Source organism: Larimichthys crocea, chromosome VII (assembly GCF_000972845.2).
Source record: "Larimichthys crocea isolate SSNF chromosome VII, L_crocea_2.0, whole genome shotgun sequence".
In the NCBI taxonomy this organism is placed as follows: domain Eukaryota; kingdom Metazoa; phylum Chordata; class Actinopteri; family Sciaenidae; genus Larimichthys; species Larimichthys crocea.
Genome location: NC_040017.1, coordinates 15510677 through 15524624, shown reverse-complemented (window position 1 = coordinate 15524624; position 13948 = coordinate 15510677). Strand labels below are relative to the sequence as shown.

General features: G+C 41.1%; 2 protein-coding genes across 2 annotated transcripts in view; one reads left to right on the top strand and one right to left on the bottom strand.

Moving 5' to 3' along the window:
- Positions 1-19: 19 nt before the first annotated feature.
- Positions 20-4716, bottom strand: drc12 (dynein regulatory complex subunit 12 homolog). The gene is made up of 6 exons (XM_010752470.3): positions 3392-4716; positions 3232-3300; positions 2137-2256; positions 1819-1911; positions 1586-1716; positions 20-538 (listed from the first exon to the last, which is right to left on the bottom strand). The coding sequence occupies exons 1-6, from the start codon at positions 3540-3542 to the stop codon at positions 410-412; spliced, it is 693 nt and encodes a 230-aa protein (XP_010750772.2). The 5' UTR covers positions 3543-4716; the 3' UTR covers positions 20-409.
- Positions 3839-13948, top strand: part of cbl (Cbl proto-oncogene, E3 ubiquitin protein ligase) — a 33507-nt gene continuing 23397 nt past the window's right edge. Inside the window, exons 1-2 of the mRNA XM_010752459.3 lie at positions 3839-4860; positions 10026-10273. Of these exons, the coding sequence (XP_010750761.2) occupies positions 4714-4860; positions 10026-10273 (395 nt within the window). The 5' untranslated portion in view covers positions 3839-4713. The remainder of the gene's footprint in view (positions 4861-10025; positions 10274-13948) is intronic.

Sequence of the window (13948 nt, the reverse complement as noted above, 5' to 3'; positions counted from 1 at the left end):
CGTTTCATACCATGTTAGTGTAGTCCTCATTCTTTTATTTAACTTACAACATATTTACACATATAAAATACAGAATACACAGTACATAATAACATATTCTGGCCATCATCTCTTCAGTCATAAACAGTCATTTGCTACATCTAGTGGGCATTACACAACATTACAGACACTACTTGGTAAGCTACTGAATTCATGCATGTACAGTGTAACTTGGTTTATTTTGTACTCTGATGGTAAAACATTATAAAATAATAATATAATCCATTCATGTGTTAGGCATATTAAATTGTTGCAAAGCTGCAAAGCTGTCACACACATCACTTTCATTTGAACTAAACACAGATGCAGCATTCAACAAATGTATTTCACTGAGAGGAGCAGCTGCTCTCATTTGTAAGATGCCTGACTTTTAGATGTCGAATGCATTCAGGCCAAATTCAGAGAGGAGCTCCTTGTAATTTTGATGAAGGGCTGTGCTCTTTTCCTCCCATCCCTGTCGAGCCACAGACAGCTGAGAAGTCAGGCTGTCTAGAGTCTCCTGCAGAAAACATAAGTGAAAATTAGATGCAGGCTGAAATTTTCTTCTTATCTAACCTGATATCCCTCCCTGTCCTTTATCACTTTTAACTGTGATGAGTTTCAGGAGTGAGCTGATGAGAAGAGGCATAATTAGATTTCGTGTCATACTGGGAAATAGAAAAATAATGATAATTACACATTAAAATCACAGTTCTATAATCACAGGCTGAGTCCTCTGACAAGCCTCCAGGCTTGACAACGTGAAAGAAAACGTGCATATACTGTCAATACAATTGGGCTGTACATATAAAAGGTCAACACTGACCTCATTCAAAATTGTGCTATTTTACAACCATGTTAAATTTTTACGGTCTCATTGTCCTGGTTTGGAGTTATATACTGTATCCATAGGTTAGCATAACAGTGTTTGTATCCAGATTGTTCTTGCAAATTATGGGATTAATAAATTTTAATGTTCACTTATGCTTTTGCTTTTAAAAGTTGCGTCCGGCAGAGTGTTGTTTGTGATGGTGGTGAATACAAAGTCATGTTAGGTTTTTATGACCCAGGTTGTAAAAACAAAAGATTCTCATGTGAGTAGCAGCAGGAGAGCTCATTACAGTTCTGCACCAGTTACAATACATAGTAATCTTTCTGTTTTTAGATTAAGAGCATAATCTGATGACCTCCTGATGTGCCCATAAAGCCCTTGTATGTAGGGCTGTACATAGGAGGCAACATTTTTATCAGGTTTTTATCAAGTCTTGTCATCACAGTCATGTGCACAGTCATGTGGCTTTAACATGACAACCTATCAACTGCTGAGCAAAACTAGAGATAGTGCTGATGCAAGGTTGATCTCACTGCACAGACCAAACCACATTAATTCACTGTAAAAACAATGCTGCCCTTAAACAGGGACAGCTCCACATGGTACAGGAGGCTTGACACATACATGTTGGTTTACAGTGCATGATATCTCAAAGATGTTCGGTCAGGACCAATAGTGACTGCCTTATCAGACCTTTCTTTAACTCACTTTGAAATGGTCAGTGTTGCAACTTACGTGCAGGATCTTTTCGTAGTCTGTTTCCATGTTGTCCAGCTTGTGTTGGAGGTCATTTACGGTGGTGTCCTTCTCCTGTTGCACCCGCTCACGCTCTCTCTTCTCTCTCCTTAGGTCCTCCTGACACAGGACTAGGAAGACAAATGCATACTGGCATGCCATCACTTTTAATTTGTGAACTGACTGCGGATGTCTTTGTTCATTTCACTAAAGAAAATTAAATGTATTCAAACCAAGTTCTTCCTTGAGCTGGCTGACTTCTTTCTCAAGTGTCTTCACCTTGTTAGTCAGCTCTGTCTGCATGGTTTTGTACTGCCGACTGAGGTCTAGAATGACATTTGTGACAGATTTAGCCATCATTGCTAATTCACTTTGTAAGGCCAATGCAGCAATGAGCTTAGGCACCCGGCTAATTAGACTTTTTGTTCCTCAGAAATTACCCTAACCTTGGCAAACAGGCCCCTTGTCCTCACTCCTGCAGGAGTCCACAGTTTATCTTAGGTTATTAAAAGAGAGACTAATTGTTGATTCATGCCCCGTCTGTACCGTACCAGAGTTGACATCCCTGCGGTCTTGTCTTTCGTGCTGTAGCTTCTGCTCCATGTCTCTCATGCGTCTCCTCAGGTCAACTCTATCAGACTGGACCTTTGTTACACACTCGCACTGTAAGGCTGGGGTAACCACACAAACAAATGCATGCATGAGTGGTATCGTCCAATTACAGTTCTGCTGTGTACTAAGGTGAACCTTATTAGTAAAACTTAATTAGTAAAACATGCTCAAGTATTCAATTATGCTTAAACATGTAAGCTGTAATTTAGTATTATCAGCAAAATAGAGTCACATAAAAGTACTGATGCAGAAACACTGCCTCTTTGACTGGACTGAATTACTGGATTATTATCACTGAATTAATATATGTATTAGTAGCATTTCACAGTTATAGCTGATTGTACAGTATGTTTTATGTATAAAGTTTTAATCAGCAAAGTAACTAGTAACTATAGCTGCCAAAAGCACAATATTTCCCTCTGAAGTGGATTAGAAGTAGGAAGTAGCATAAAATGGAGAGAAGTACAAGTACCTCAAAATCATGCTGAAACACATTACCTGTATAAATCTACCACAATTACCTCCAACTACTAAACGGTAACATAATGGTGTGAAGGCACGTTGATAGAAATTGAAGGATGGCAGTGTTATAATGATTTCTCAGTGAATCAATTAGTCTGTGAACAGAGAATTAATCACCAGCTATTATTTTTATAATTGACTAACTGTTTAAGTCATAAATCAAGAAGAAGAAAAAAGTCAAAGGTTTGCTGGCTCCAGTTTATCGGATGTGAGGATTTTCTGTTTTTAATCTGTTTTATACTGGAAATTCAATATCTTTGAAGGATGCTGAAAAATTGTCTCACTGTACATTTAATAGACTAAAATCCAAAAGTTCAAAATGATCATTAGTCACAGCCCTAGAGAAGGGTACATCAGACATTACTGTAGCACGGCACAATGTAAGACATAATACAGTATGGATTTGTTCTCTTAGGATGTCATATATACAGTACCTACAATGACTAATGCATAGGTAGTTTGGATCTAAACATAGCCTACATTACATAAAGCAACTTAAAGCTGACGCTCACCGATGTGATCCTGTAGGATGGCTACATCCAGTACACTGCGCCTATACTTTGCTTCCAGTTCAGTTTCACCTGCAACAAGACAGTAAAACTTGTTCATAAAAATGTATCATCAGGAGAGCAAAAAAAACAAAACAAATGTTAATCTCAAAAGGAAAGTTACTTTTTTCTGGATTCTTCTTTGCAGTCTTTTTTGTTTTTTTCTTGGGAGGCATATTTGCTTGCCTGTTACACTCACTGGGTGTGTTACACAAACTACACACAGGGGATGAAACCTTTTGTTGCTGGACCTTGGTTGCTGAGTGAGTTACCATGGCACCGACTTGTCCAACTTGATTGATAGCTGATTGACTTTAATAACAGCCAATCACAACGTGACTGAGTCTTTTTTTTAGCTCGTGCACACAGGCCGTGTAATTGGAGCCGTAGTTTTAAAGTGAGACATGTCAAAGCGTCCTTTGTTGTCAGGGGTGACCAAAGCCAGCGCTGCGAGAATCCAGGGCTGCATTCAGCATCCCTTGAACGTTTTATGAATGCTGCACAGACAGACAGAGGCGCGCACCCGAGTACATTCATGGCTCATGGACGCGCATGGGGAAGGCGTGGAGTTTGGGTTTTGATGGGGGGGCAAACGGAAGGGGACGTACAGGAAAGGAAAGGGCCGCACATACACGTCACGGAGGGAAACAGAAAAATGCTGGGCAATGTCTAATTCCCACATTTATTTATTCACCCATGGTCCCCGTGTATGTACCCGAAGCGTTCGCAGTTTTAAGTGCAACTTCCTCTCCTCGGTCACCGGTGAGCGCTCTGTGCTCTGTCTTCAGCCTGCAGGAGAGGGCTGACACTGTCACACAGACACTGAACTTCCCGTCAAGAAGACACAGCAGCAGCAGCAGCACAGGCGAAAACACACACACACACAGACAAAAAGAGGAAATACATCGGGGGGTTGTCAAGAGGAGAGGACCGCACTCCAGTCCACACGGCTTCTGGGCAGAGAAACGGTGCCATTGTCCTCCAGCTGAGGGCGAACAGAGACAGGTCTGGTGCTCTGCTAATTAGCCTGCGTGGGTCTTCAGCCTGCAGAGAGACACCGAGCAGCGCAGCTAGCTGCAGCACGGAGCGGCTTGCACGGGGTGTGAGTGACTCAGTGAGGGGCTTGCTAGAGCCACAACCGGGACTTTTATCTCACGAACTGGTGTTAGGTGTGCTGATGGGTGCCTTTGTCCGATAGTCATCCCTCCCTACCTCTAACCCCCCCTGTCGGACCCTGGCTCGGATTCGCCGCTCGGGCGCTGTCCTCGCCGGGGGGTGCCGGATAACCATCGCCCTGGTCCAGCTAACTCCAGGCGGCGGTTCGGTCTCCCCTGACCCCCCTCACCACCACCACCACCACCACCCTGTGCCCTGCCCTGCCCCGCCTTGCCCTCGCCTCGCCTCGCCTGTGTCTGCCGCTCTGGCCGACCCTAGCCGAGCCCGAACATGGCAGGGAACCTGAAGAAAGGCGGGGGGCTCATCGGAATGATGAAGGATGCCTTCCAGCCACACCATCATCACCTCCACTCGCATCACCAGCCCGGAGCCGTGGACAAAAAGACGGTGGAGAAATGCTGGAAACTGATGGACAAGGTTCGTTGAGTTTAACGTTTAAAAAAAAACGGTAACCAACGGCTAACGTTTTCTGGAAGCCTTCGGGTGACTGCTAAGCTAACCGCAGCTAACTAGCGATAAGCTTGCTAATCTCCGCCTTAGCTGCAGGTCTGGCGTCGCTGGGGCTAAGTTAGCTCGTCAGCTGGGAGAAGAAGACTTGGCTAATTTGCACAACACAACACTAGTTTAGTTTAGTTTAGTTTAGTTTGTGTCAGACTTCTTAGCAGCACTTTAAAAAAAAACACAGCCTGACACCACCGTTAGCCCACAAGGGCTTCTTGTAGCACATCTTGTTTGTTAGTTACTGTGACACTAGTTGTCACACCATGGTACATCTTTAAAAACAAAAAACAACTAAGGTGTATCGTAAACATTAAGAAGGTTAGAGTAGGGTTAAAAAGATGCCACACAGGAGTTTAATACTAAAAGTATAGGGGCTACTACTACTACTAGCACTAACTGTACATTGTTGCTGTTGTGTCCACAGCCCATTGGAAACTGTAACAAAGCATTGAGAGACAGAGACAGAGAGAGAGAGAAAAGAAGAAAAAGAAAAGAAATGCGTGTGTTTTAACTAGGCCAATTATACTCTTACACAGGGGAGGCTCATTTCACGGCTTCACTTCTCGGAAAAGTCTGTAGCAGTTTGACCCCCAGTTTCCTGTGAGATTCACACAGCAGTATTAGAGTGTATAGGAAGACAAGACACTCTTTTGTGTCTCCTCTTCCTCTTTGAGGCCTTAGTTTTAGAGCTCTGATATTAAGAGACCAAGTCCTTTTTCTTTTTTCTTTTTTTTTCTACAAAGCTATTATTAAGAAACCACATTCCAGTTTATTTTGTTTCATTAGCATCTGTGGTAGATTGTCTGACTGCACTGTGAAGGACGGTGCTGTACTTGACACAAATAAGAAGAAAACAGACTTTGTGAGACAGTCTTTTTATCTGTACATCCAGACAAGAAGACTGCACAGTTGACCTTACACCATCCAAAACCACCTGTGCAAGTCAGGTTAGCTTTTACAGTTTACAGTATGAGAATAATTTACCATCTGACCCAGTAAAAAAAAAAGTTTGAGGGACAGCACCAGCGAAGTGAAACACAAAGAGTAGGCTATCTTACCTTTTCGAGCACGCTATAAGACCAAAAGTATTTTTACTTCACCAGATCGTTTAAAATAGCAGCGGAAATATTGTTCAGCGCTGTCTGAAGGAAAACCACAGCCCAACATATACTGTAGACATAAGAGGCCCGCAGACCCATACTGAAGAATAAAAACGCAGTTTGTCTACGAAAACACCTCCTGCACAGAAGTTAAATTTTATCAAACACCCGAGGCTAACTTCCCTCTTCAGAGTCGCCTACGTTGGCACAACAATTATTGAATGCTTGTGTTTTAAGCTTTCCAGTTAAACACTAAACTTAGTTTATACACCTGTACCAACATTAAATCTACGATTTTAAAGGTACAATGCTTCAGGCTAATTAGCTGTTCATTTATCAAAACCTGAAGTTGTAGCGTGTACAATCATCATCACCACCAGTCATACCAGGAAATATTGGCAATGATTAGTTTACACATTTAATCAGACACTGAGGCAGTTAACCATCAGGGAATTTCAGGTCATATTCGACCCAAGGATAATATGGATATGATCACTTTTGTTGTTGTAGCTGGTGAAAGCAACTATCTAATTGTCTGTTAATCATCGTATCCATATCAGTTATATAATGAAAGTCGCTGTTTAATTTTGTGTCCTACCAGTTGCAGTGGCTGTTAGACAAAAAAATCAGGTTCTGCTTTTGTGCGCGGCCTACTGTAGTGTTTTTTGTTCAGAAAACTTTTGTACAAGTTCAATAAGATGGCAATGAGTGCTTCTGTGTCTGAAACGCACCACTAATAAAGTTGAGTTAGGCTCTTTTGACTGTGGACGCCAAACACAACTTTGTGGTCTCATGCAGTTATGACGTTTTTGCAAGATATTCTGATAATTTAGTTGCACACCAGTTTGTCACAGGATTTTCTTGGAAAGCATCATACAATGTTGTGAAACTGAAAATTTTCAGAGAATTAACAAACGGTCCTTTTGCGTCAGTTTGCTAGACCGAGAATGCAAAATGTGTGTTTTGTGTTTTTTTTTTTTTTCTTTGTTTTCCAGGAACGATCTTTGTGCAGAAACGAGACAGCACAAAATTGCCTGTTTACAGCTAAAGTCTAATAAAAAAAACAACTTTGCTTTTAAGCTGGTCAAACTTTAAACTGAATTGAACTTGATGTCCAAAAACTAGCAGGTTCATGCCAGGTGTAGCCAAGAGAGGATACGATGAATGGAATGCAGTTTTGCTTGGAGGTAGTCAACATTTTACTTCATGAAAGGAGGCTTGATTGACGTTAATGTAAGGGAGCACTAAGTTTTTGTGACCTCCTTCTTCCATCTCAGTTTGGCGATTTTAAAATGTTTTAAATATTTGAAATACTCAGGGCATTGTCAGTTTTGTGTCGTCAGTCTAATTCTGAATGTAATATGGATAATCCCCATGACGAATCAACTGTTGTGCTAGTTCCCTTTCCCGGTGCTTCAGACACACATTTTATACTTGATGCATCCTGGTGATCCTGTTGTAAACAACTATGGAGTTCTAATTTTTATCTGTAAACGAAGAGGTAAAAGGAGAGGGCATGTTATTTCGGTGAAATATTTCACCTGCGCGCCACTCGATCAGTAGGAAGCTGACCTTGTTCAGACACTAACGAAGGCCTGCATGTTAAAAAAAACTTTTTTTCTTGTTGTGGGATCAGTACCGCTTAAAATATCCTAGCAGTCAAGTGTGACCTCATTCTTTTTGAGAGGCATTTGATACAGTGATGATGAACCGACCGGTCTGAGCGCAGTGGCCCATTTAAAATCTGGGATCAAATATTCTTAATATGTGACACCCAGGAAATGAACCATGGCTCATCTGGGCTCTGGATTCATGAGAAGTCCAACTGAACTAAGGTCCAGTCTGTAATATTTAAGACTGGGTGAGGGCTGTATTTGCAGAATGTTTTTTAACCACCGGAAAATGAGAATCATTTTGTTTGTGTTGCCTTACATGACTCGGGTTCTCTTGCAAGGTCTGCCATGTTGAACCACCATCTTTCTACAGTAGCCTAGAACAGACGAATGAAACACTGGAGAGTCCCTTTCACATTTTTCTTGTGTTTCACAGCCACTGGTGTTTCTCTTTCACACTAAAAGGTGAAACATGAGTGTTGCAAACAGCAACTATAGCAACTAAATGCTACACACTGGTCCTTTTAAGTCAGATATCTTAAGATGTAAAAGAGAAATGAATACTGTAAATGACACTAATGGCCAGTAATTGAAGAATAATCCATGCCTGACATTTAGAGGAACATATTCCATCAAATAAATACTTCACAAATAGCTCTGGTTTCTTTCATGAAATTGTTAATTGTTCTTTCATGAAATTGTTAATACTCTTACAGTAAAACAGAAATGTCACCATGGCATAGATTAAAACTTGTAGAATATGTATTCATACACTTAAAAGTAAGTTGCTTTACTATTAATGATAATTGATAGATCTATGAGGTTCCAGGCCTGCTTCAATTACAAGCTGATTGATTTTTGTTTTGAAGTTGTCCTCCTAACTTTGAAGTCTCATTTTCCCATAACGACAAACTGATGGCCTCTAAAAAAGACGAGGTGAGGAAATTCATACCGACATTCTTGTAATGCTATTCCTGCCGTATTTCTTCTTAACACTCACTCATGATTAGTAGACAATAATTTGGCTTCGTCTACAAAAGAATGAGCCATGTCCTGCTGTTGACATGCAATTGTTCGGTCACCATTGAAGCTGACAGCCTAGTTCTACATCAGCGCAGGTTCAAATCAGGACGTGAGACCCTGAATTTTTGAATGGAAGTGTGGTTATGTGCCTCCGTGGTTATACAAGTAAGTTAGGCTTGAATGCAGTGGTAAATATGACAGCAACCATGTCCATACAGAGTGTTCTAGGCTGTCCGCCAGCATCTTTGTAATGGTCAACGAAGTGACTCAGACACAGTGCAGCAGCACAGTGAGATGGGTGAGGAAAGGTTGAACATTACTGAGGATGCAACATGCATTTATACAGTCTGGTGAACATTATTGACTCGGCCACTTTGTTGATTGCCTAAATTTTTGTGTTTTTATAAAGCCATCTAATAGAAGATTTACCTTTCTGTTCACCCATTGCAGAACTCGGCCTCTGTTGTGTCAATGATTCATGTTTGTCAGGTTCTTTTAGTCTTTTGTACTCTGAAAATTTATTTTGTAGCATATCACAGCAGTTAAAGCTTACATCCACGTTGACACTATCACGGTCAGTGCTTCAGTAAAGAGAATTTGTATTTTGTATGGCAGATGCCTTATAGAGTGTGCAGATTGAAATGAGGAAGTGCAAACATACCAACAGCTTCTCTAAACATGCTGACGGTGTGGTGGTCACACATGATTATTGCTGTAGTTGTCACACAACAAGGTGCGAACATGGCTGTGCATATCCTGATGAGACATCTGTATAGCAAATGAATATGAACCGTGAGTTCATTGGCTTCACGTTAAAACTGTGCACGGAGCACTGCAGATATGCATTTGTCCTTTTCCACCTTCATGTTTTTTTTCTGCAGATGCACATAATGTGACAGTGGTGAAATAATTCATGATGCCATAAGGGATTTGAATCAGTGATAGTCCGTGTATTCCATTATGTAATGTGTTGACTCGCCACACTCTGAAAGCTGAAAGATTCACTCTGACAGGGCTTTTAAGGGCCTTTCTCTTAGTCTTTGACTTTGTTGGTATTTTCCATTCTGCATGTCTTCTATCTGGGCTCGCTGACAAATTTCTGCACAAAGTGCTCTAATACAGAAAAGAGCTATATTATGCAAGACTCTAGCGTCTATATGGTATAAATAATGCCTGACGGATGTTCAGAGTGTAAATTCATAGTGGCAGCTCTTCTTTCTCTGTCGCCTTTCTTTAACCTCACACATCTTCTGTCTTGGTTTTCTCTCGTCTGCTTTCTTTCTCGTACCTACTTCTTGTCTCTAACTGTATCTTATCTTCCCCCTCACATCCTCCTCTTATGCAGGTGGTGCGCCTATGCCAAAACCCCAAATTGGCTCTGAAGAACAGCCCCCCTTACATCCTGGACCTGTTGCCAGACACCTACCAGCACCTGCGCACCATCTTGTCTCGCTACGAGGGCAAAATGGAGACTCTGGGGGACAACGAGTATTTCCGGGTCTTCATGGAGAACCTAACCAAGAAGACCAAGCAGACCATCAGCTTGTTTAAGGAGGGCAAGGAACGCATGTACGAGGAGAACTCACAACCCAGGTAAGTGAAGTGGATAAAAATGTCATCTAGTTTAATGATTTGATTCTAGAGGTGATCAACGTCCTCCATTGTTATCTTCAAGAGTATTGCGGAGCCATTGTGTTGATTTCCTTTTAATGAACGTGTCTGAAACCTTTTGAATTTGAGGTGTGAAATCTCCATGATACCTCAAATTCATTCATTCCTTCTGTATAATTACAAGTGCGCAGGCACAGAGTGAACAATTGCACCAATCCTTCCACCAACCCCTCCCTTAGCTCAAGATCTATCAAAACAAGAGAAGAGAGGTGTTGTGGTTTGAGCATGTGAGCGTCTGTGGTCAGGATGGCGCTTAATCTACAGCTGCCTGCCTGCCTGCCTGTCACTTGTTTTTGTGCCTCTGTATCTCTACCATCTACATTTTATCTTCATGTAGCTGTAATGCTTTCTTTTTTGAAATCACACAGTGCCTCTGGCTCTATCTCATCGATCTTCGTCTTACATTCAGTAAACTACCTCTGTTGCTCTGAAAAACAGACACACAAGTCTACTATCTGAATTAGATATAAGCAGTGGTCCTGTTTTTATGTGTGTTTATCCTTTTATGAGCACAAACTTATTGTTTTGTCTAATGTCTTTGAGGTGCATACTAGCTGTTAGACACAGTTTAGTCCTGACCTCTTTTCTTGTATCAGATGCCCTTTGGTTCACTACATGCTGTGGGCAAATGCTGTCAAACATAGTTGTAGTAGGCGTGATGTACAGTATGTAATGAATTGGTAAGAAATCCTTTGTTAAGTCTCTCTTTCATACAAGAGCCAGTATCAAATACTATCCCAGTGAAGGTTTTCTCCAGATCTGCCTCTGGGGTGGCTGCTTCTCTCTCTGGCAGTGGGAAAAAATGACTTGCAAAAGATTTTTATAATGTCCAGGTGTCTTTTTGTGTCTTGGCGCTGTCTCCAGGAGCTTTTGGATTGGTCTGTCAGACAATGACACCAAGTGGATGTGGAATTGCTAGGAAAGAAATCATCACCTGAGTGGAGTAGCTATCTAGTAAAATAAGGACCTGAAATTGGTTTCTGCCAACTATAGTCAAATGTTTTTTGTGACGTAGTTTCTATTCTAAAAGAGTTTTAAAACCATCACAAACCTTTTTATAGGGTTGTTCCGCTGTGCAACTTTCCGTGCCGTAGATGTGATTATGTGCTGTAGCAATCTTGTAATGCGTTAGCTATCTCTGATGACGATTTAGCTTCTGGGGGCAACACCAATATTTCGGAGCTTCAGGTTTAGCCACAGGATATTCAGTCCTCTGCGGCCTAGTTAGCAACTTGGTATACGAGAATGACTTGAAAGACACTTCTCTGCTAGTCTCTGTGAACAGATATCTGCATATGAATGCAGATAACATTAATAAAACGCTTGTCAGAGTATGGCTGATGGGTTCTGAGATTGCATTTTGCTCTCCACTATTGATTGACTATGATTGTTGCAACCGAGGCCTATTCATATGCATGGGTGCATGCTCCGATGTGATTGGTCAATACTACTTGGACTACAATTGGAAACCAGAATGCTTCCAGTGCCATAGGCTTGGTCCCTCGCTATGGATTCTGCATTTATATGCAGTTATCTCTTTCCAGAGATTAGTGTGTCAGTAAATAATAATAATAACACTTAGACAAGACCGCAAGAAAGAAAAGGATAGACGTCACAACATCAGCTGGTCAAGCGCCTAAGAGTAACATAACACCATTTAAGACCACACAGATGACCTGTGAGCACAGATAATTAAAGGGAACAACATATTAGTTTGAGCTTCAACTTTGTGACATAAATGAACTCTAGAGCAGAGTCAGCATGCAGCACCTTGCCCCACAAAATAGCCCTCTGTGGTTCACTGTGTTTCTGGTGTCGCTGTGTGTCCTCTTACAGGCTCATGTCATGACTTGGAGATGTATCTGATGTCTTCTCTGTGCCTGCAGACTTAAGCAAAGGAAGAGGGAAGCTTTACTGTGTCATTTAGATTCTGGTTTGAACTAAGCAGTGAGGGAAGAGATTATTTGTAGGTGAGTGTTTAGTGTGGAAGTGACCCTTTTAAATCATATCACACCTTACCTTTCATTGTTTTCATAATTTATTATAGGGTCACTAGAACTGCTAGAATCAGAAATATATGGCGCAAAGCTTCACCTAATGTAACCTAAACTAACATGCTGCCTGTTTTTAAACAGTTTCTGTTATCTAGTCAGTCCAAAGCCATACATCCTCATCTTGTTGCACAGTTCCTCTGTGAGATTGTTCTTTCTCGGCTAACATGACAATCTTGCAGACAGAAAAACCCCACTGAGGCAACCAGAGAGAAGAGGAAGCTTCTATCTCAACCAGCCCTTTGTATACCATCGACTGATAAACTTGTTCATTCCTATGTGAAATTCATTTACATCATGTCTTTATTGCAAAAAGCAGTGTAGAAAAAAAAAAACTCTTGTTAAAGCAGAGGAAACGCACACAGCACAGTAGTCAGGCACTACACACAAAGACTGCTATTGTTTGTGTGCAGAAGGCAGTGGCAGTGACACTAACCAATGGGTATCAGCCCACTTAAGAATGCTATAGAATCAACCAATGACGTTGAGTCGCTAGAGAGCCTAGTATGTGGCTAGGCTGAGCTCAGCACATGGCTCAGACTGAAAAGTTGAACTGTACGGATAAAGATAATCTCACAGCTTGAATGCTGAAATAAAAGCTTGATCACTGCTTTCACTGTGTTCCTCAATTCAGCCTTAATTAAAAATATGTGAACACTTGGCACTTATTATTTCCACCACTGTGACTTCAATCAACATCAGCACTTGATAACTATTTCACTGAAATGACGATGAATGGGACTCCAGCGTGGCTTCGTAGCAGAGCGTTTCATGAGAGCTCTGAATGCAGCGTGGGTGGACATGCTATGTTGTGATGTCGCACAGACCTCTCCACAATGTCTTCCCCAGAGATTTAGATGCTCTATTTATCCACTCCCCCACTCCCATATATCCCAAACAGATTCTTTAGCTTTGGAGATGAGGTTGAGTTGAGGTGGCGTAGTAAAAGCCTGCAATTTTCGTTAAGCAGCATTCTGCTAAGTTGACTTAACTAGAAGCTGAGGTGTGTGTTTAAGAGGTGGCGTGTATTTATAGAAATAAACGGCAAGAGAAAGTGAAAAAGAGTTGTGTTGTTCGGAGTGGAGGAGAGTGCAGATGAAAGTTGAGCGTACTGTGAGTGAGACTTAATTATTAACACTGACAGCCCATATTCAGTCAGAATCAACAGAACACAGTCAGCACTTCCTCCTTGTCTTGCTTCACTTACTTCCTCTTCTGGCTCTACACAACACAGCTGAGATATTTTCTGGCCTCAGAGTTGACAAAGACCCATGCAGAAATGGGTTGGATTAAATTAATCATTTTTCTTTTGTCAATTAAAAGTCTAATATTTCTTTATCGTTGCCTATTCTGAAAAGAAAGTAACTAAAAGAATAAAATCCAGATCAAATTACACTGTAAAATAATTAGTTTTCTTAAGCCAGAACCAGACCTAAAACAGTTAGTTGATAGATAGATAGATTAATTGATCAACATAAAATTAATCTGTTCTTTGATAAATAGTTTAATTAAACTTGTATTGAGTAATTATATAAGCTCTAGAAAG

Coding starts and splice junctions, on each gene's coding strand:
- drc12 (XM_010752470.3), bottom strand. CDS start 3,542: ATGGTAACTCACTCAGCAACCAAGGTCCAGCAACAAAAGGTTTCATCC. Junction 1,912..2,136: donor CCGCAGGGATGTCAACTCTG/GTACGGTACAGA, acceptor ATGTCATTCTAG/ACCTCAGTCGGCAGTACAAA. Junction 539..1,585: donor ACTACGAAAAGATCCTGCAC/GTAAGTTGCAAC, acceptor TGTTTTCTGCAG/GAGACTCTAGACAGCCTGAC.